We start from the raw sequence: 22,534 nt of genomic DNA, 5'->3' as shown, positions 1-22,534 counted from the left end.
CCAGAAACAAAGAGCAAGGATCTCTGTTCTGATGACATGTGTTTCCATCTAACACACAATACCTAGAATTTGGAGAATGCTGTAAGACAGCTTTAGGGGGCAGCTACTACTTTATTGCCTGTGAAAATTGGAGGGAAAGAACTTTGAATTGGAAGAAAGAATACCACCAAAAGAGAAAGAGGGTGAAAAGAATTCCATCCTAGTGGGAATGATTTAATTTATTGTATTCTTTAAGGATAAGTATGGTTGAGTTCTAGCCAAACTTACATAGGTGGAACAATAGAATTGTTGATTTTTTATTAAAAAAGTGATTTGATGGTTCCTGGACTGCATCACCAAAGATTCTAAAACAGGTAAATATGTACAGTTTGGATGCTATGCCTATATTTAAACTTTTAAACGTTGTACCCAAACGTAAAAGGAATGAACTTCAAGAAAAAAAAAAAAGTAAAAAATGGTATGAGGTTGAGACCACTTCAGATGTAGTGTTATAACCTCTGCTGTATGTTTCTATGGTCCAGTATCCCTCTCATTATAACAAGTCTTCTTATAAATTGCTTGCTTCATCGTCAGTCTTTCTTGGTAGATCATGAGTTTAGCGAGAGTGCATGGCCTATTACATTCCCCACTGTATTTTCCCAGTGCTTAACACAAGGCCTGGTAAGTCATTTGTCCAGCACTTGGAGGAAGGAAATAAAGGCATTCAGTTATTACAGTAGGTACCTTCTTAGAAGTCTAATTCAGTCAACAGTGACGTGTAGTTATCTTTGTGTAGATTATCTACTCTGTTGTCTTGTGTGTGCAGTCTATGTACGCTCCTCCTGGGTCCCACACTGGCTTTTTCTGTAGGCTGGCAACCCATTGTTGCATTTGTATGCCATGGAGATAAAAATGAATGTTTACATTAGTGGAAGTTAGGCATGTTTCAGAATATTGGGGGTTTTCTTGCATAATATATACGCAGGCAAAATATAAAGATGTCTTTGTGTCTGCATCAGTTATCTGTACTTCTGCTGAGCCCTGTTAAGCAGATGTTTTAGTATAAACTGAGGTAGGATGATATGCGAGGCAGAAAGAGCAGAACTGCCCATTTGGGTGGGGGAGAGGGAAATGCCAATTCATACGGGAAAGTGTTTCCCCCACAAATCAGGCTGCTGATCCTTCGAAGTGCTAGTTTAGTTTCAGAAGCTAGGTATCTGCCTGGATGAACCTAAAGGAAGAAATCTGGAAAATAGCCAGAACTTCTAATATTAAGGGCTTTTAGAACCAGTGAGGTTAACCTCTAGCCACTTCAACTATTTCTTGAAAAGCCAAAATAAAGACTCTAGAATAGATGTAATGTTATCAGCTTGCCTAAACCAGCCAGCAGGAGTGCTGCTGGGTTCTACCCCAGCCTTGAGCTAGAGAATCGTTGAGCATCATAATTAAGTGATATGGGCCCAAGAACATCTGTTGCCATTGCAGTCTTCATGGGCAATTCTCACACAAAAAGAAGCAGTTTCTACAAATGGTGCAGCTGCGTGAGCAGGGAAGAGGAAGGGGTAGGATGGGTGAGGGGCTTCTATGGGACATAAAGATGTAACAGTCTTCTGAAAAGGCCCAGAATCTTTGCTCATTTCTCTCTTTTGGTAGAATGAGAGAAAGATTACAAGATATTTTTTCTGGGTTCACCTAAAATGATGAAATAAGTGGATGTTTGGATTTCTGCTTAGTAAACGGGTACGTCCTTCATATTTTGCTCAGCTCTGGTTTGGAATAAATAAGTTGCTGTTGCAGCATGTATAAATCCCTGCCCCCCCCCAACACACACCCCTTTCAGTATCCATAGCAGATGGTAGATTCTGTGGCTGCCAGTTCTATCATAATGTGGTTGCAGAAAATAGAAAGCAAAGCAACATGAAGACCCCTGAGAGAACACAGCTGGTATCGGGAGACAGCTTCTGAATCTGCTGGTGATGACTAGAGGGTTAGTGTGAAAGCATATGGCTGCACTGTAGGCACTCGACCCTTGGATGTTGGAACAGGACTGTGATGTTGAGCCCTGTTATTCACCAAAGCCTGTCCACCTGGGAGAACATGGGCAGGGGTGGGCAGACTGGCAGGGTAGTGGGAAGTACAAGATGCTTGGGTGCCTCATTCTAGGAGAAGAGAGGAGCATTTCTGAAACAGCTGGCTAACACACTCATCAAGTTAGGTGTGACACTGTCTGGTGGGGAGAAGGAGCTCATAAACTTATTTGAGAATCCAGGACACTGTTTAGAATTGTAAGCACCAAAAGACAATAAATGCAGTTTACCTGTGAAGTTGGGACTAGAAACTGTTAGAATTGTGGTTTTTTTTTTTTTTTTTTTAATGGAAGTTAAATTTCTGTAAGAAAACTTGAATGAAAACAAAACAAAACAAAACAAAAAACAACCAGCCTTTTCCTTTAGAAAATGATATTTCCTAACCCCTTTGTGGAGGGTCTAGGTCAGGATTTAGTAAATAGCCTTGCTGAAGTTTAACACCATGTACTTGTTTCATGTACTTTAGCCGGAATAGATTTACCTAAATGAACGGATAAGTTTTTTAAAGTTTCAGTTATTGAGAGAGAGACAAAATTGAACTGTTTGCTTTTTACTTTTTTTAAATTTTAAAAATACTTTAAAAGCATAGAAAAGAGCAGAGAATAATAGAATAATATAGCAACCACATACCCCACAGAATTAGAGTGTTTGGCATGCTTAATGTATCATTTGGTATATATTCTACAATTCCTTTGACTCAACATTATGGTTTTTGAGGTTTATCTGTGGTGATGCATGTAACTTTAGTTCATTCATTTTCACTTATAGTGTATTATCTGGATATACCGTGATTTTTGTTATTATAAATGCAGACCATGTTTGTATAGATCATTTTATACTTATTACTAGGGATTCTAGTAATAGAATCTAGGAGGATAATCACCGAGTCAGAGTGTGTGCAATTCCAGTGTTGGTAGTTTATTTACAAAGTAGTTATGCCAGTTAAAACTTTCACCAGGAGTTTGTGAGAGTTTCCAACTCCTGCTGTCAGACTTTTGTTGTTTTTTTGGCAGTCTATCAGATGAGAATATCTCACTGTTTAAATTGGGTTTTCCCAGTTATCAGTGACATCATAATTTTTTAGCCATTGACATTTGAAGTAAAACATACCCAAAGGGTATGAAATCCCAAAAAACATACCCCAGATGGTTTACTTGACACGGTAAGATTAAAATATGATTTATAGTTGTGTTTTCTTTTCATGGTCCTCTTATTATGGTATTATAGTATTCCCACACAATTAAAGTTTTAACTATCATTCTAAAAGCTACAATCACATTTTAAAGTTTTAGGTAGTTTTGATGAAAATCTTCCTAAAAATGTACTCTATTTCCTGTTATGTGAAATTCAAGGTCAGTTGAATTCAGTGCTCATAATAAGTATTAGGTTTTTAAAAAACTTCATTAATACCTTCTGGGCCAGATGCTTATTTCTATACCAGATACCCTAAAACGGTTCTTTAATAAGTTTATTTTTTGCCTTGCTCCTTTTAATTTGCTCCCTTCTTCTCTTCAGAATTCTAAGGATATAAGGAAGATTTTTTTTTTCCTCAGTGAGCAAGTGCCTGGGGACATTGGGCAGCAGTTTGCCTCTACGTAGTTGTCACTTCCAACGTGCCCCGGTGTTGTGGAGAGTTGAAACTGTCCAGTTTTAGGAATCTGACCTGCAGATAAGTGGGGTTTTCACTGTATGAGCAAAATGCCTGCTAGAAAGAGGCACAAATATTCTCTTAAGGAATGAATACATCTTAACTCAAGGGTATTAAATTGGTCTGTTACTGAGGAGATAATGAGCAGGAAGGCAACTCATTATCTTAGAAGGTCTGAGAAAATTGGCCAGATGCAAATGGTACAAGTACCATGCTGATGAGCAGTGCAAATACCATGTGGCCATTAATGCTTTTTTTTCTTTGTATGTTTTTTCTTAAAACTTTCTTTTTTATTGAACTATTGTTGATTTACAGTATTGTGTTAGTTTCACCTGTAGAACAAAATGATTCAGTTGTGTGTGTGTGTGTGTGTGTGTGTGTGTGTGTGTGTACTTTTTCAGATTCTTTTCTGTTATATAAGATATTGAATATAGTTTCCTGTGCTATACAGTAAATCCTTATTTTTTAAACTATTTTATATAAAGTGGTATGTATCTGTTAATCCCATACTCCTAAATTTGCCTTCCTCCCACTGTTTCCCCTTTGATAACCATAAGTTTGTTTTCTGTGTCTGTGAGTCTGTTTCTGTTTGTAAATAAGTTCATTTGTATTATTTTTTAGATTCTACATACAAGTGATAGCATGTAATATTTGTCTTTCTTTGACTCCATTTAGTGTGATAATCTCTGGGTCCATCATATTGCTGCAAATGGCAATATTTCATTCTTTTTTATGGCTGAGTAATATTCTGTTATATATATATATATATATATATATATCACCCATTTCTTTATCCAGTCATCTGTTGATGGACATTTAGATTGCTTCCATGTCTTGACTATTGTAAATAATGTTGCTATGAACATTGAGGGTGTATGTAGTTTTTCAAATTAGAATTTTAATCTTTTTCAGATATATGTAATTAATGCTTTTTTTGAGATTTTAATTTTTGTTTTCATAAAATTGTTTATAAGTTTGCTCTTCCTTGCCTTCACAGACTTATGGTACAAATTTGAAATTTTTGTTGTTTTTCTCATTTCAGTGTGACAAAATTAGGCAAGAACGAGATGAAGCTGTTAAAAAACTGGAGGAATTTCAGAAAAGTATGTAAGCATTTCAGTGGCATTATTCTAACACAACTGTGTTTTGGGATTATGTGGGTAGACATGTACCCTATGTTTAGTTGCTGATGCATTGGACAGCTAAGAAAGGAAGAATTGTCTTTCCATTTGCCAAAAAAAAAAAAAAAAAATGCCCTGGCATTACTGTGATTTTTAAAGAAATGGTTGAGCATTACCGTTTTGTGAAAATATTATTTATAAAAGACTGTATGTAGTACAAAAATTGTTACTATGCGGAACAGTTAAGCGAGAACAAAAATTGTTATCTTGACTCTTTGAGAAAAGCCAGTATTAGTATTTTATAGTCTGTCTTTCCTGGTCTTTTATCTGTGTACTCTATTTACCAACAAAAAATACAGCCATACTTTGCGTTCAGTTTTGTAGCCTGCTCTTTTCAGCGGACAGTGCACTGTGGTCATTATTACATGTCAATAGAGATACATATCAGCTTTAAGTGTTGCCCATAGTATTCTGTTATATGATAGTATCATAATTTATTTAAACATTGCTTTAGTAAGAGATAGATTATATGTGATTTTTAGTTATTATAAATAATGCCAAGTATTCTTATACATGCATCTTTACAATGGTGTGATTAATTCCTTAGATTAATTAATAGAAAAGCAATTCTAGCCTTATAGAACTTAGGTATTTTTAGGAGTTTGAATAATTGAAATAGCCCTCTCACCAGGGAAAGTTATTCCCACAAAAGCTGTAATAATCTTCATTTTTGTATTTTTTTATGTGATGTAATTTTGTTATTACTCTGTAAGGTTAGAAGGAAATAAGTCATGGGAAAGGGCCAGACCTTAGCAGAGAAAGTGACCTTCCCTCTTGGAGGCAGGGCCTTTCTCCATTATTCTGCAGATGCTATATTAGTCAGGCTCTTTGATTACATCATAAAGTCTTGACTTGGTAACTATACCACAAAACATTTTCTTCTTATTGAAATTAACACAGCTGTTAAAATGCAGCATTATAGTTAAATTTCAGTAGCCAGTTTATTTCAGGTGTCTGGCTGTAATAAGGAAAACCTAAAGGGAATATTGTTGGAACACCTGTCTTTGGTGGCCAATATGCTGTGACAGAAGGATTTTTTTATTTGTGAATGTGTGGATTGCGATTGTTTAGGACTTTCTCCATCCCTAATGTAGGATTAATGGGACATTCTTACACTTGAACTGACACTGAGTCATGGCTAGAAGAGTTATGCCATTGACATTGTTACCAATTAATGTACTTGAATTAATTATTGATAGTGGATTGGCATACTGTCTGCAGTGGGAATAGTTCAAATTCTTAAGGTTTGAATTATCATAGGATGTTTTGTTCCAGGTAGGTACGAGGGACTTTTACCCCTCTTACATTATGCAAAAGAGAAAGCAATTTCCTGTCAAATCCTTTAGAGTAACACGTGAACTTTGCTTTCATCTACCATTTTTCTTTTCCCTTTCTTTGTCTTTTCCTCTAAATACTTTTGATAGTTTTAAAAATTTACATTTTTCCTGGAAGTTCCTATCGTGGCTTAGCAGTAATGAGCCCAACTAGTATCCATGAGGATGAGGCTGAGGATTCAATCCCTGGCCTTGCTCAGTGAGTTAAAGGATCCAGCAACGCCGTGAGCTGTGGTGTAGGTCACAAGTGCAGCTTGGATCCTGCGTCGCTGTCGCTGTGGTGTATGCTGACAGCTGCAGCTCTGATTCGACCCCTAGCCAGGGAACTTCCATGTGCTGCACGCGTGGCCCTAAAAAGCCAAAAAAAAAAAAAAAAAAAGAAAGAAAAAGAAAAAATTATGTTTTTCATTATGAACAACTCAAAGTCTAAAATAATCAAAGGTTAGTTTGACAATCTTTATTGTTGTAGTCATTCAGTTTTTACCTTTACTAAGTCAGCCTAACTAAAGTTTAGATGGAAGGAAAACAGAGAATTAACTCGAACAGAAAATGGAGACTAAAGAAAACTTCAAATATTTGTTAAAAATTGTGTCTGAGATAAATGATTCATGACGTTAGAGCAGAAGATAGAATTTCGGATTTGGAAGGGAATGAGGCAGTTATCACCATGAAAAGCTCTGTGTGGTGTGAATCCCTGTAGCCTTGAGCAACTACTGCATTATTGAAAGTGGAATAAATGATCCTACCTCATAGGCTGTTCAAGGATTAAATGAGATAATCTGTGTAAAAAGTGCTGAACACTGTGCTTGGCACTATAGTAAGTAGTGAATTAATATTAGTTGCTGCCATGCCCATCTCATTTACTGCACCATCCAGGGCTTGACTGCCCTTTAGTATTAAGAGCTCATGTCCATTACCTTTTGTGAATTAGTTTCCAGGCACCAGCCTCCATATTCGGGCAGTTCCAGAGAAAGGTTTCTTCTGGAACGAAATTGAAATCTGCCTTCCTGTAATGTTTACCTCCTAGTTCTAGTTCTCAAGACACAGGAGAAACATCTGAATGAGGACCAGGAAAAGTTTTGCTAGGTGGTAGGGATCAACTCTTCCTAGCTTGACATACTTCCTAGCTGGTTTTGCCCATATGTCCATGTGGTTCTTGGCTCTCTGTCAGCTCTTCTGAGCCTTTTCCTATCTTTCTGGATAAAGTACACCACTTCATAGCAAAGCAATGTTCCCTAGAAAGACAGATGTCTATGAAAATAAAAGTCAAAGTCCTTTCATGACTTTCAGGCTATAACATTAGATCCATTGCTCTGTTTTCGGGCCTCTCAGTTTTCTGCATACCTGCTAGTTCATGGTTGTTTTCTCACTACATGAAAATTCTTTCTAAGTAACCTGATACTGTAGAAGAACTTACAGTATGTTCAGCACATATACTTTAGAGATACCCTGCATCTAAATATTGCTGAGAGTTGGCTGGATAGAGAGGAGTTTTGCTCAGGAAGCAACATCATTGGTGCTGTGTCTTTTAAATATAAAAGACATAGAGCACTGGACTCACCTAGAAAGAGCTTTGGCTGGGCTTCACCAGTTAAAACTTTATAATCTGGGGTATGTTCCTTGACTTCTCGGGGCCTCAGTGTCCTCAAAGATAAAATTGCTATGATAATACCTATCTCGTAGGATTGTTGTGAAGAATTATGAGCGGATACATGCAAAGAGTTCAGTACCTGAAAGATACCTAGTAGGCCCAATAAACGGTGATGGTGTTTGTTTCCTAAGCAATTCCGTACTACAGAGAACATTCCAAAAAGATGTTCACACATGAACTTAAGCCTGGAACATTTTTTTTTTTTTTAATCATCAGACAAACACAATCATGAATACTTACTTTGTACCTAGCATTTTTGCTAGGTGCAAGAGAGTCAGCCATGAGTAAAGAAAATCCCTGCTCTGCTGCTCAGAGTTAGTAGAAGACAAAAATAAAAGAATCGCAGTTACCCTATAGAACGAAGTGTTCTATGATGATAAGTATGTAAGAATGTTTGGGGTTGTAGGACAGGAGAGACAGACTTTGCTACTGATAGAAGCAATGATTAATATTCTTTCAGGTTACCCTTTTGAGTTCTCAGAGTCATTAAAAAAAGAATTTTTATTATGGAAAGTGTCAACCTTATACATAAGTGAGAAAAAGTACAATGGACCCTTCTGTACCCATCACAGAGCTTTAGCAGTTGTTGGTTCATGGCCAGTCTTCATCTATACGTCCATAACCTGCTCTCACTGACCTCAGATTATTTTGAAACTAACTCTAATCATCATATCATTTTATCTGTAAATATTTCAGTATGATTTCTAAAGTACTAGGATTTTTAAAAACATAACTGCAGAAATAGGGTCACTTTATTTAAAGTTCATCTTTTTTCTTTTTTATACCTTCAAGTCATCCAAATTGTAGGTGTTTTAGGTGCAGTGGCCATGGATTGTGGATATTACGAGACAGGCCACAAATCAGGGCCATAAGGCAAATAACTAATGAACAAGTAAAGGTTTTTTAAAAAAGAGTTTATCCTTTGATAGGTGGAAATAAATTTGTATATATATAAAAAATTCTGTTTTGTATCAGGTGACCTAACTTTTGGTTTTGGAAATTGGGTTATTCTTTTGAAAACTAAATAGTTTGAAATGTATTCCTTCCTTTTGAATCTAGAGAGTTGATAAGTAGGTTTCTGTGCTGTCAATTTAGCATTGGGATAATTTTTAAGATTTTAAGTTCAATTTAAAATTTCCACTGCTCCTTTTATAGGAAGAAATAGAAACACTGCCTGATGGGATTATACCGTGTCAGAACTGGAGAAAATACGGGCTAGTGCCACCTAGCTAAGTTTATCAAGTTAAATTACAGGGCAACTTTTTACAAAATGTTTAGAAAATAAGTGGGCTTTTTTTTTTTTTTTTTTTCCTTTTGATAGGCCTAAACCTTACTGTAGAGTGATTTTTCTTACTCTTCCATGAGCAAGAATATTATTGAATAAAAAGTCAAATTCCTGTGAAAAATGCAGAGTGTTTATGTTTTTGTTATGATAGTGGAAATACTAGATTGTGGTAGAAGATGTCAAGTAGTTAAGGCTAAAAATTCGAAGTAATATTTGATGTTGTAAAAATTGTATAGGTTTCTTTTCTCTTTCCTTCACATTTTTGAAGAACCTACCTTGTAAACATAGTGATAAAATGCCAGGAATATTAGGATTTTAAGGAAATAATAGAGCCTATTATTTAAACTACAATATAAAAGGCAATTATATTGATGAAGAGCTACATGGGCTTTGTGTGTGTGAATAAACTTGGCCTGTGTTCAGCTTCTATTTGTTCTTCTGGCATAAACACATATTGTGTGTGATTCCAGTTTAATGGGGACCCGTTTGTATGCCAAGCAGCTGCATTTTAGGACCTATTGCGTGATTTCATAGCTCTCTGAAAATTGGTTCTATTCAGAACAAGAGATAGAAGAGAAGAAGGGGGGTGGTGTGGGGTGGGGGGGGAGCTTCAACACACAATCATTTCTTTTCAATTGGAGCCAGAAAGGTTGATGACAACATGACCATTGTGTTATAATGATAAGACCACTAAGGCATCTGTACCTCTCATCAAGGCTTTCACACAACAGCAGATACAATTTAATTCACTGCTCTGTCAGCAGTGCTGATACCATTATGCCGTCTGTCTCCACAGTTATAATCACTGTCCTCTGAGAAATGCAGTTGAAATGATCTTGAGCAGTCAAAGAAACTCTCAATTAAGGCTGCCACTTCCAATGTGTCAGATTGTGTCTTATGCACTTGGTACAATTTTCACTTCCAATCCTGTTTATTTACAATGTCTACCAGTAATTACGCTTAACGTGTCATTTAGTGAGGGGGGCCCCTGCCAAGCCGATTGTTGGGTGCTGCTGTACCATTGAGTGGGAGTTTCTCGAAGTCAATGCCATCAGCAGCTTTTAGGCCCTGATGGGATGCAGTAGTAATGTTGATAATGCAAGTATCGTGCTCATCAAGTCATAATTAGATGCCACTCAAATGTGCCACTTGTAATAACAGTGTTGATTCATGTTTTTCTCGGTGACTGCAACTACTAATTAGTTAAGTGGTTTTTGGTTGGCCTGCATTTGCTGCAGATTATTATTACCCCTGAAAAAATGTCAAGGTTAGAGATGTTTCTGGCCATTTAGTGCTGCTTTATGAATTTGAATATTAACATAATAAGAACTTTGGACAGACTTAGGAAGTAATACATTTTTGTATTTAATTTGGAGAGAAATTTTTTCCCCTGAGTTTAATCATAATTGCAGGTTAATTAAGCTTAAATGAAGCAAAAGTAATCTCTCTTTGTGTTATATGAGCCCAGTGCTTTTTGCCTAACTTTGTTGGGTTTCACATTTGGGTGTCCTTAATTTTTCTTTTTTAAAGCAAACAAATGTCAATAAGTATACATATCTAAAGTTAAGTTTGAGATTCTGAGCATTTTCTTTTAACTAGAAATATTTGTGAAAGGGATTGACATTTTTCTTACTTGATCTTCAAAGTATAATTTAAGTTCTAAATTACTTTGTACCTTTGAATCTCAATTTTTATAAACGAGCTACCAAAAGTGTCTGAAAATTACTGTTTTTGAAGCATTGGTTAAATATCAAGTAAAATCTTATTTTTTCTTTTAATCTTCCTGACAATCTGTGATGTAAGATGCAATTTATTAGCATCTACTTTCATCATCACATAATACATAAATCTTGTTGCTGTACTTTTTTGGCCTGGAGTTTATTTAACTACTTGGTTAGTAATAAAGACTGCTATTGAAATACTAAGCTAAGCTGCCACATTATTATTCCAGTTATGAGATCAGTATAAGATTTATTTTAAAACATTTATCTTTAGCTAATTTTCCTTAGTAGATGCATGGGTTACATCCTGCTAATAAAAGGAAATCATGTTTGCCTCTTATAATTTATGAGAAATTCTTTTGTTTAAATTAGCAGACATGTCTGTGGTTACGTATACAGCTATATATAAAAAATAGACCCTTAAAAAAAATCCTAAATAGCTTTCTTAAAATTTGCGTAATAGCAGTAAGCATTCTTCATTGTGTTTTTTCTTTCCACATTCAAATATTGGCTAAGATTTAATCAGAGCAGCATTTTAAATACTTTTGTTCCGAGATAACTAAAGATCTGGCTAGCTAAAGAATTGAAGTATTCTTAATCATGGGACAAGATGTGTGGGCTTCTGGAATAGCTGACTAATCTCTGAATGCTGAGGCTTTTTTCCTCTCATTCCTAGTTTCTCACATGGTTATAGAGGAAGTGAATTTTATGCAGAACCATCTTGAAATAGAGAAGACTTGTCGAGAAAGTGCTGAAGCTTTGGCAACAAAGGTGAGACATTTCAAATAAAGGAATTCTACCTGAGCTTTTAAATTTCAACTTGCTTTTCTAAACAGTGGCTTCTATCCTTCCCTTGTGCTTTTCTAGTTATCTCATCAGTTGTCTACCCTGATAATCCTCATCAGAGGTCTCAGAGTCCTGGAATAAGACTATGTAAATATCGATCTTAATGCAAAGATTATCTTGATTGTTGAGAAAGTATTTGTATGTGTGAATTTCAGCATTCATGCTTTTTGCCTGTGAAAATGGTCCCGGAGTAGTCCGTTGAACTGGACAGTCCAAATGTCTGTGCATTTGGTTAAGATACTAACCAAGTTTAAAACTAACCTGGAATGACATAAAAGAGCAGTGGATGTTTCCTGTTTGAATCAGATGAAAAAGTCAGCCTCAAGCCGTACGTTTCAGGTGATTATTTGTGAAAGCAAAGTGAGAGCCTGCTAAAGGTGACCTCCAGTTCTCCACTGATTGCTTCTAGCTGATGAATTTACCAAGTGTGTAATTTTCTATATTCTATCTCATCAGAAGTACATTATTATTAAAGAACATTTTTATCTCTGTCTTATGTATTTTGAGTTGGGTAAAATGCATCTGAACCACTTCATCAGAAAATGGATTACAGCAATTTTCAGCCAAATTTCATTAGCGATGCTGGTTTTGTTTCTTTTCTCTCTCCCCATCACCTACCTCCAGAGTATTTCTTTGGATGCAACTGAAATTCTGCAGATCAATCATCAATCAATCAGTCAATTTAATTTGTATGCATTAGCAGTGTGCTCGCTAGAGGTATTTACTTAATTGTTTGCATAACGACACTACATTAGAATTCATCAGATAAGCAGGCAGAACCTAAGAGTATAAATGTGTGTATATAACTTCTGTTATTTGTCTGAAGAATGTATAGCAATACAGGCCATTGCTTTAAAAGCAATAACATGGCTGTTCTTACATGATTTCTGTTCTGCTGCGTATCACTAGAGTTCACTGGTCCATTATACTGTTTGAATTCTCTTTTCATTTCCTTTCCTTGTTTTGGAGCAATTAGAAAAAGTTGCATTTGGAGCTTACTAGCTGTTCTGAATCTTGTAGTGGCTATGGATAGTTTCTGTATTTTTTCTTATGATTGACAAGAATTTCTATTGCAATAGTACACCCAAAGTGAGAGCACTGACTGCCTCGCAGGACTGGTAGTTTATGGAACATTAATGGTTTGGGAGGCACTTTACATAGGGTTTTTTTCTAGTTATATCATTTGGACATATGTGTCTTTTGGCAAGTTAATTCTGTTCCTTGGACCACCATTGTCTCATCTTAAATGACAGGATGAGCTAGAGTTAGGACTAGAGTGAGGATGTGAGGGCGATCTGGCTGTGACATCTGTCACCCCATTGATCGCCAGGGTTGATCTGGCTGACCTGGCTGGCTCGGCGGGTATCCCCTTCCTCCCACACTGCTCCATGTACGTCCCTCCAGAAGCTGCACGCACAGTCGAAGAGCATGACCATCCCCTATAGAGGAGGACTGTTCTTCGGTCAAGGGTATACCAGTAGCTGTGCAGCCCTGCTAGAACCTCTCAACAAGCTCTCAAGGACTAGAGTGAGAATGAGAGACTTACTTTCTTCATGATGCACATGAGTCATTGGTCCATATGTGGTCCCATTTAAAAAACTATTTTTTTCTTCCCTCTTTTTATTTAACAATGATTTTGAGCAAGAGAATTCACCTCTCTAACTTGCAATTATTTTGTCATGATTGTCAGGATAGACCAGGGTTGGATTTCTTAAGGATACTCCAGACCCACCGACTGGGACTATGGCCCAGGTATGGGAATGTTGAAAAAGCTGCCAGGTGACTGTTACATTCATCCCTGGTTGTGAACCACTGTGTTATTAATCTCTAGGGTCCTTTCTACAATTTAGTATTAACAGGAGGATCCTTAACTTACAATTTGTCATGTATTCTTAAGAAGCCTTTTTGAAAATGGACATTTGGTTTGTTTTTGAACTCATGGAGTTAAGAATAAAAAACAAACCAAAAAACCATTAAACACTATAGGAGTTTCCATCATGGCTCAGTGGTTAATGAACCTGACTAGTATCCATGAGGATGCGGGTTCAATCCCTGGCCTTGCTCAGTGGGTTAAGGATCCAGTGTTGCTGTGAGCTGTGGTGTAGGTCGTAGACATGGCTCAGATCCCACATTGCTGTGGCTGTGGCATAGGCTGGCAGCTGCAGCTCTGATTTGACCCCTTGCCTGGGAATCACCATATGCCTAAGGTGTGGCCCTAAAAAGACGAAAGACAAACAAACAAACAAACAAAAAAAAAACCATAGATGTGCTCATTTGATGTGGAAGATACTGTAGCATTGAATGCGAAGTTTGGAAACTTCACTATATATGTGATCAATAAATGGAAATATTACATCTTGATTTAAGTATTAATTGTCCTTTTTGAGTGGTTTTCATTTTCTAAGCAGTAAAGTTTCACTAAATTCTTATTTTTCTAAGTCTTCACTAATGAAAAATGGAATGTTTAATTTTTATTATGATAAAATTTGACTGCATAGTTTTCTTAAAAGCAAATGTTGAATGCTTTGCTTTGCTAAAATGTGCACATTAAACTGATAAATATAGACCAGTTATTTAAGTCATATGGTCCAAGTCTGTTTAACTTGCTTATTTTGTATCTTTAAATATTCATTTAACTGTGCTGAATATAAAACTCTATTTAAATTTGAACATAGTGGAAGATTCTGTTATTGTTGGGTTATGAAAGATTTATATTTGCCTTGTAGCTTAGAAGAGTTCCAAAACATAAGTAGCATGCTGTTAACTCATATAACTTGATGAATAATAACTGCAATGAAATTGCTCAGCCCAAATTTGTGAATTCAGAGTTCTCAGAAATGTTCACTTAGCTTGGTTATAAGATTTCATGTGTCTATAAATCTTATATTTCTTCTTTTAGAAGGTAAAAATGTTGTTTCAGAGAAGACTTTTGAAATTGTCTGTTTGGCTTTTTTTCTTGAGTTAATAATTTGCAAATAGAGTAGTTGTATTACAGCTGGTAGGTTTTGGCACCTGATTTGATAGAAGTTCTGAGGGCAGACCTATTAACTATTAGGTTATTATGTATTATTTCATGGTGGCATAGGAAGTAATAGATTAATCACCAGATGGCAAAAATTAGTATTTTCATTTTATCATGAGTATCCTGGAGGAATAAACTGTATAGATGAATACCGTGGTTGAAGAAAACTAGCTGATAAATGATTTCCAAAGGAAAATTAGACACATAAACTAAATGGCTTTTGTTACTATCAGCTAATATTTGCTGAGTTTTTACTTTGCCAGTCGCCCAATTAAACACTTTATGTATAATACCTAATCTTCATATTATAGGATAGAGACTATTTTTTTTTATAATTTTTTTTATTTTCCCACTGTACACAAGGGGGTCAGGTTATCCTTACATGTATACATTACAATTACATTTTTTCCCCCATCATTTGTTCTGTTGCAACGTGAGTATCTAGACAAAGTTCTCAATGCTATTCAGCAGGATCTCCTTGTAAATCTATTCTAGGTTGTGTCTGATAAGCCCAAGCTCCCGATCCCTCCCACTCCCTCCCCCTCCCATCAGGCAGCCACAAGTCTCTTCTCCAAGTCCATGATTTTCTTTTCTGAGGAGATGTTCATTTGTGCTGGATATTAGATTCCAGTTACTATTTTTATTCTTAGTTTGCTGATGAGAAAACTCTGACACTGAAAGATTAGATTATTCTAGAGGCAAAGACAGAATTTGATTGCAGAGCTGGCTTCTTAACTCTGCTATACTGATTTTTCTAAAAATTTTTTCATTATGATTGATTTACAATGTTCTGTCAGTTTCTGCTGTACAACAAAGTGACCTAGTCACGCATATAAACATTCTTTTTTTATCACATTATCCTCCATCATGTCCCATCACAAGTGATTAGCTATATAGTTCCCTGTGCTATACAGCAGGATCCTATTGCACATCCACTCCACGTGCAACAGTTTTCATCTACCAAACTCAGACTCCTAATTCATCCCACTCCCATCTGTCCCCCTCCATGTCCATGATCTTTTCTGTTTTGTAGATAAATCATTTGTGCCATATTTTAGACTCCACATATAAGTGATATTACATGGTGTCTGTCTTTCTCTTTCTGACTTACTTCACTCAGTATGAGAGTCTCTATCCATGGAGTTCCATCCATGTTGTGGAAAATGGCATTATTTTGTCCTTTTTTAATGGCTGAGTAGTATTCAATTATATATATGTACCACATCTTTCTCATCCATTCATCTGTCGATGGTGACTGATTTTGTAGAAATGTGTCCTACGAAGTATTGCATTATTCTGTGTCAGTTATTCTTAGTGTTGATGTACATCATAACCACATGGTTATGATGTACATCAACACTATGTTAGCTGCATTGCCAGAGATTTTGGTCTGAGATTTTGGTCTGCACATTGGGAGTTTTAAAAACTCTGAAGATTGTACTGTGCAGGGTTGGGAACCATTAGTTTAAATATTGGAAGCAGAATTACAAATTAAATCTTGACTGTTTTTCACTTGTTTCTTAGATTGTTATTTTCTCCATACATTCAGAAGAGATAGCATCATTTGAGAATTGGTGATGATCCTTAAGCTTCTAGTGCTGTCCTGTAGCATTCATAGTTCAAAGAACCCACGACGTTTGCTTGAATTTTCCATCTGAAGGAAGAGGGATTGGGAAATCATGGATCTCATGTCTTATCCCTGATCCTCTAATGTAATATGGAGAGCTAAAAGCTGGAGCTGTGGGCTTCAGGCTAAGACTGAAGGTTTGTGACTGGTCCCCTGAGCAGATCTCACCAGGCTTCCCGGGAAGAGTCCATGGAAAGGTTCATAGCCATTTCTAAGTGACCCTTCCTGATTCCCCAGAGAGGTCAGGGAACCCGCATGTGCTCCAGACCATGCCACTGGGGTATATTTAGTTTCCTTATTATTGGGGTATTCAAATCAAAGAATCTCCCAAATTGAAATGGGTTGGTCTTTCCTTGCGAGAAACCCTGAGGGGTCCCAATCATAATCACAAATGAAGGGCTAAAGTCAGACAAGTACCATACTAAATGTCTTATTTTGGTGTAAGGTTTACAGAGGGAAAGACATTTAGCTTTCCAATGAATGGTTCCTGTTCATTTTTATTTCCAGTGTCAATTATTAAATTCAGAACTTATCTTGATGGCCAGTGGCCCTTAGTAAATGCAAACACATTTTGATATCTTATATATTTCATATGAGAGAAATTAGTCTACGTAAATACTTTCATATACTTAAATAAGAGAAGACCTTTTGTATTTTAGTCTTGGGGAGAGAACACATAAGCAAAACCATATTTTCCTTCTGTGGACTTTGGATCAAGTTTAGCCCTAATGTGTGCTTTGTACTATGCACATAAACACATGAACTGAAGAAGGTAATAATTGCTAACTAAAACTAAAAACCAACTCATTTTTACATGTAGGAATAACAAATATGTTAGTAAATTAGGATTCCCTTTATCTGCTATGAATTAGACCTCTTAATAGAGATAATAGAAACATGTCTTGAACTTTCTTTTATTAGAACTCTCTGTACAGATAGAAACACATCTTCAACTAGCTTAAGCAAGAAAAGGAAAAAAAGTAGGAATTTGTTTTGAGGGATATTGGAGAATCTCAAACTCCATGAGTTAGGAGTGTTTTAGGAATGGACTGGAGTCCTATGGGAAACCCCATCTGCGTTACTTTTCTCTGTCTCTCTACACGTTGACTCCACTTTGGCTTTGGAGTGGAGCCTTTCTCTGTTCCTCACTTCAGTAGTGTAATGTGGTTACTAATAGCGTCTGTACATTCAGACACGTGGGAAAGGGACTCATCCCTCTGTTCCAGCCTCCAAATTTCTAGATAAGGAATCTAACTGACTACGTTTGGATCATGTGCCTAATTCCTGGACGAATTAGCTATGGCCAGAGAGATAGGGTATGCTTTAGGGGAACTTGGCTGTTCCCATAAAAACCATGTGGAACAATGAAGAGGACTGGCAGTGTCCAGAAAGAGGGAGTGCTGGGCAAACGAACATTTGAAAGATACTCATAGCACAGCATCCAACAAGATATGTGCTTGAAATCAAGTGTCTTAATTAAGACTATTAATGACTGAATAAATTGAAATTTGATTTAACCTATACCGGTGTTTATCTTAATTCTTCTTGTATTCCTTACCATTCGTAACTAGCATTTTTACATGCTGCTGGCTATAAGGCATAGGTCTTACTTAAAGTAATAAGTTTAATATTAAAAAGTATAAATAAACCCCCCATTTAAAGAGTCTTCTAATTGTTGTTTCATGCTGTGAATGTTGATGAATGTCTAAGACAAAAATACATTTAATTTGTCTGTTGTTTAAAAGTCCAAAACACTCATTTGGCTGCTGCTAAAATAACCGTTTTTATATTTGCCATAGCTAAATAAAGAAAATAAAACATTGAAAAGAATCAGCATGTTATACATGGCCAAGCTGGGACCAGATGTCATCACTGAAGAGATCAACATTGATGAGGACGATTCAGCCATGGACCCGGCGGGTGCGGCCGAGACATGTGTCTCCGTACAGTGTCAGAAGCAAATCAAAGGTAGAATTCCCTGCCTACCTGAGCATGTTTCTGACTCCTCTTAGGATAATGCTTCTCTCAACCCTGGTCACACATTGTAATTACATGAGAATCTCAAAAAGATATTGATGCCTGTGTCCTCCTTTGAAAAAATTCTGAATATTTGTCCCAGAGAGTAGCCTGATTGAGAATCATGATAGGGTGTCGCTTTATGAGTTACTTTCTTGTTTGACATCAGACACTTTAGAAAGCATTTTGACAGTAATAGCCAAGTTTGCCCATAAACTTCTTAAGGATATGGACCATGTGTTAAGATATTTTTGTTGGAGTTCCCGTTGTGCAGCAGAAACGAATCTGACTAGGAACCATAAGGTTGTGGGTTCGATCCCTGGCCTTCATCAGTGGGTCAAGGATCCAGTGTTGCTGTGAGCTATGGTGTAGGTTGCAGATGTGGTTCCGATCTGGCGTTGCTGTGGCTGTGGTATAGGCTGGTAGCTGTATCTCTGATTCAACCCCTAGCCTGGGAACCTGCATATGCCCTGGGTGTGGCCCTAAAAAGCAAAAATAAATAAATAAATAAATAAATAAATAAATAAATATTTTTGTTAACTGAAAGAAAAAAGTGGATAAAAATATACTGAGCTGATACCTCCTGTTAGTCTGGTTCTCTGCTGGAATCTTTAGGGAAGCTACCTCCCCAGACTGCTTAGACTTTGCCCTCCAGGAACTTTCCAGATGATCAGAGCAAGGAGCTAAAAGCAATACATAATAAGCAACCGTGTTGGCCCCCAGGTATTGCTATGAGGCAAGATGACACGATGCATCTGTTAAGTACACATTAGCTTTATATATTTATGTTTATATATTGTTTATGTTAAGGATATCAGAAAGGAATTTGGGGTTCAGTAATTCTCAGGGCATTTTAACTAAGTACACTTGTCAAGAGCAACACTTGTTTAGTTTGTTTGGTAGATAAGACTTTAGTTGAAAGTATAAAGAAGCAAGTAAAAAGAAAGAGTCATCTTAACCTGACTCACTACCCCCTAACCTAAGACAAAATCGTGTTTATGTTGGTGGGAAGGGAATTTCCTTTTGTTCCTAATTGTCCCTTTTGTTAGATCTTTAACCGTATGGTCTCTTGTTCTTTCTTCAGGATTAGCCAGCCCCTGGAGAAAGTGGTTTTGAAACAAGTGTCTGAGAACTCCTTCAGTTAAGCTAGGTTCATGTAAAAAGTTTAACTTGGAGTTTCTGCTTTGGTGCTGCAGGTTGAGGATCTGGTGTTGTCTCTGTGGTGGTATGGGTTTGATCTTCAGCCTGGTGCCATGAATTAAGGATCCAGTATTGCCGTAGCTGTGTCAAAGGGAACTTCCTTATACCATGGGTGTAGCCAGAAAAAAAGTTTGATTTAACTTATAAATAAATACCTATATAGCAGGTTTCTTATTGTCCTTGGAGAAGGGTAAGAAATGAAAAGCACTTAAAAGCTAAGTGGCAAAACCATGTAGGCCTGGGTGTATATTTAAGTACTCTGTGCTAATCCATGTATTTTTTTTTTTTTTTAACATTTGAGTGGCAGAAGTAACTTTAATGTAACACCAGAAGCTTATGCACTTAGAGTTGCTAATATTTTCACTCCAGTAACACAGTTTTCATTAAATCTCAATAATAAGAAATATAAAATAAATTAAGAAACAAAGCACCTACAACTCTGGCGAGAAAATTATTAGAATTAACCCTTTTCAAATAGGTTATATTTTAAGTCAGTTCAAATAATGTTTAAGGGCTATAAATTGGCAGCAAGTCAGCATTTTTTTCTTTACATCAAAATCTCCAAATTTTCAGCCACCCATTTGTTTGTATTGCATGGTGACAAGAGCCCATGGCCATTGTACAATAAAAAAGAAATTAGTGCAATGCCTTAATTTGTTTTGCTGAAAGCTTAAGAAATTCTCTTAAAATGCCGGATAGTTTTCTAGAATACAGGTTTGATAGAATGCAAGGAAAACATGATCTAGTGATATAAAATTTTAGAAACATAGCTATACTGGGGGGAGGGCACAGAAATGAAATTTCCATTGTCTTTTGCTCCTTCATTTTCCTTTTAATCGTTAAATAACTTTAACCATAAGTCACACATGTACTGCTGTTTTCAATACTTCTGACAAGATTGATTTCTTCTTTTAAAAGTAAAGTTTTTTTTCTTATTTTTTCTTTAAAAATGCAGAACTTCGAGATCAAATTGTATCTGTTCAGGAGGAAAAGAAGATATTAGCCATTGAACTGGAAAATCTCAAGAGCAAACTTGTAGAAGTAATGGAAGAAGTATGTATCTAAGCCCAAAAGGCAAGACCGTTAGTGTTTTCAGGTGTCTGGGGACAGGCTAAGGAAAAAGCTTGCTATTGGAAGATAATTTCTGATATGAGAACCATGTACTGATTTTAATCTTCTCTTTTGTCCGCACTATTTCAGGTGTATGAGATGGAACAGAGCATAAGATCATGAACATTCATATACACACCCCCTAGCTCAAGAAATAAAATACTAAGACAGCATTGACATATTTCCTTTTGTCCCTCATATTTCACTATCAGGCAGATTTATGAAAATGATGTCTGCAATTGAAGTCATAACACTTTGTTGCTACTGGTGAACAATTATTTTGCTTCTCCAGCCATCTCAGTTGGGAAAGGCTGGCCCCACATGTACCTCCAGCACAGGCATATGTGAAAGATGGCTTCTAGTGGGTTTTGGAGAATATTTTTCTTTTTCCTTTTGAATTGTCTTTAAGAGCAGGAGCACATAGTTGGCCTTCTTTGCATGAGGTTTCAAGGATCTGCCTTTGCAATCTCAGTTTAACTTGTGTCAGTGGTTCTTAGAGTCTGTAGCCCAAGGCTTCCAAAATGATGTTTTTACAGCACCTTGATATTCCTGGAAGGACTCATGTAGGCCAAGGTATTGATCCTTTCAGTGAGCAGCCTCATCCAATTACCTCAGCTCCCCTACCCATATTCTTAAGGCCCATAATGTGCCAAAAGTTGGGAAGCAGTGCCCACCAACTCCCAACCGTGGTTGCTTTTACTTATCATGGCAATAAGTGTGAATGAGAAGGAGGTTGATGACAGTTTGGAAGTGGCATTCCAGTTGGATAATGTATACCAGTTCCTGATTTAAATTGGAAAGAAAAATATCGCTTTTGCTGAAAGAAACCAGTTCACAGACAATCTAGAAGTGCTGATTGACTCAGGGTCCCTTTCTGGACCATTATCAAAGTTTGTTTCTTAAGTATAACCATGGAAGAGAGAAACACCTTTTGATGCATTCTATTCCTCAATTATAATTATTTATTGATAATTATCTCCCCTCCCACTTAGAGGTGTTGTTGGAAGCCATTTAGGAAGGTATTTTTATTATGACCATTTCAGACATCTGAAAAGTATGAAAAAACAAAATAATGAATATCCATATGCCTACTATGTAGTTTAATACATAAAGCATTTGCATAGTCTTGAAGCCCCTATGTGTCTCTCCCTAACTACATTCTCCTTACCCCCTGCCCTGTTTCCCTAAACAACCATTATTCCGAACTTGCTTTTATCATTTCATACATATATTTACATTTTTTACTACAGTACCTAGTGTTTTGAGTGTTTTTAACTGTATAAATGTACCTGCTTTTTTTTAATTCAACATAATGCATTTGAGATTTATCCACTTGATACGTGCAACTTTACATTTTTAAAAAACTATCCTATGATAGTCTCTTTTCCTATTGAGAGATAACAACAATTATTTCAGAAATTTAAAGTTTTGGGGGAAAGATTTTCATATGTATTTTATCTAAGCCAAAGTAAAAGTATTTTTTATTTTAAAAATTTATGTTTTACTCAAGGCAAATGTCATCAGAGTTTAAAATGAGTAACAAAATTGAATATTGGATCTATGATTAAATAAGTCGAGTATTTTCTGAGTGCAGTCCAGTTGGATTTTTGCATTAAAAAAATCAATCATTTACATTGGTTGGCTAGAACACTGCCATACTTAGGAACCAAGGCCAATGCCATTTGGAATATGTAAAGAAGTTCTCTGCTAGATGTAATTCCTAAATTAACTAGTTACTTTGAGGCTTTAAAAAGCTTTAATAAAAGCCTAACACAGTGAAGCCAGTTACTGCTTTAAATTGTAACATCATGTTGAAAGTTGAACAGC

General features: G+C 36.4%; 1 protein-coding gene across 6 annotated transcripts in view; it reads left to right on the top strand.

Annotated features, from left to right (window-relative positions):
* The window catches only part of SHTN1 (shootin 1), a 100,025-nt gene that overhangs the window by 18,385 nt on the left and 59,106 nt on the right, over positions 1-22,534 (top strand). For all 6 annotated transcript variants that reach the window (XR_014827008.1, XR_014827011.1, XR_014827009.1 and 3 more), the window contains exons 3-6: positions 4,757-4,817; positions 11,563-11,657; positions 18,181-18,349; positions 20,553-20,650. Coding sequence is in view for 2 of the 6 variants with exons in the window: in XM_005671487.4 (XP_005671544.2) it covers positions 4,757-4,817; positions 11,563-11,657; positions 18,181-18,349; positions 20,553-20,650 (423 nt within the window). In the remaining 4 variants the exon portion in view is untranslated. The remainder of the gene's footprint in view (positions 1-4,756; positions 4,818-11,562; positions 11,658-18,180; positions 18,350-20,552; positions 20,651-22,534) is intronic.

Source organism: Sus scrofa, chromosome 14 (genome assembly GCF_054392235.1).
Source record: "Sus scrofa isolate SSC_HxYL_T2T_F1_AM1 chromosome 14, Sscrofa_HxYL_maternal_Yorkshire_Landrace_v2.0, whole genome shotgun sequence".
In the NCBI taxonomy this organism is placed as follows: domain Eukaryota; kingdom Metazoa; phylum Chordata; class Mammalia; order Artiodactyla; family Suidae; genus Sus; species Sus scrofa.
This window is presented reverse-complemented; position numbering and strand designations above follow the sequence as displayed.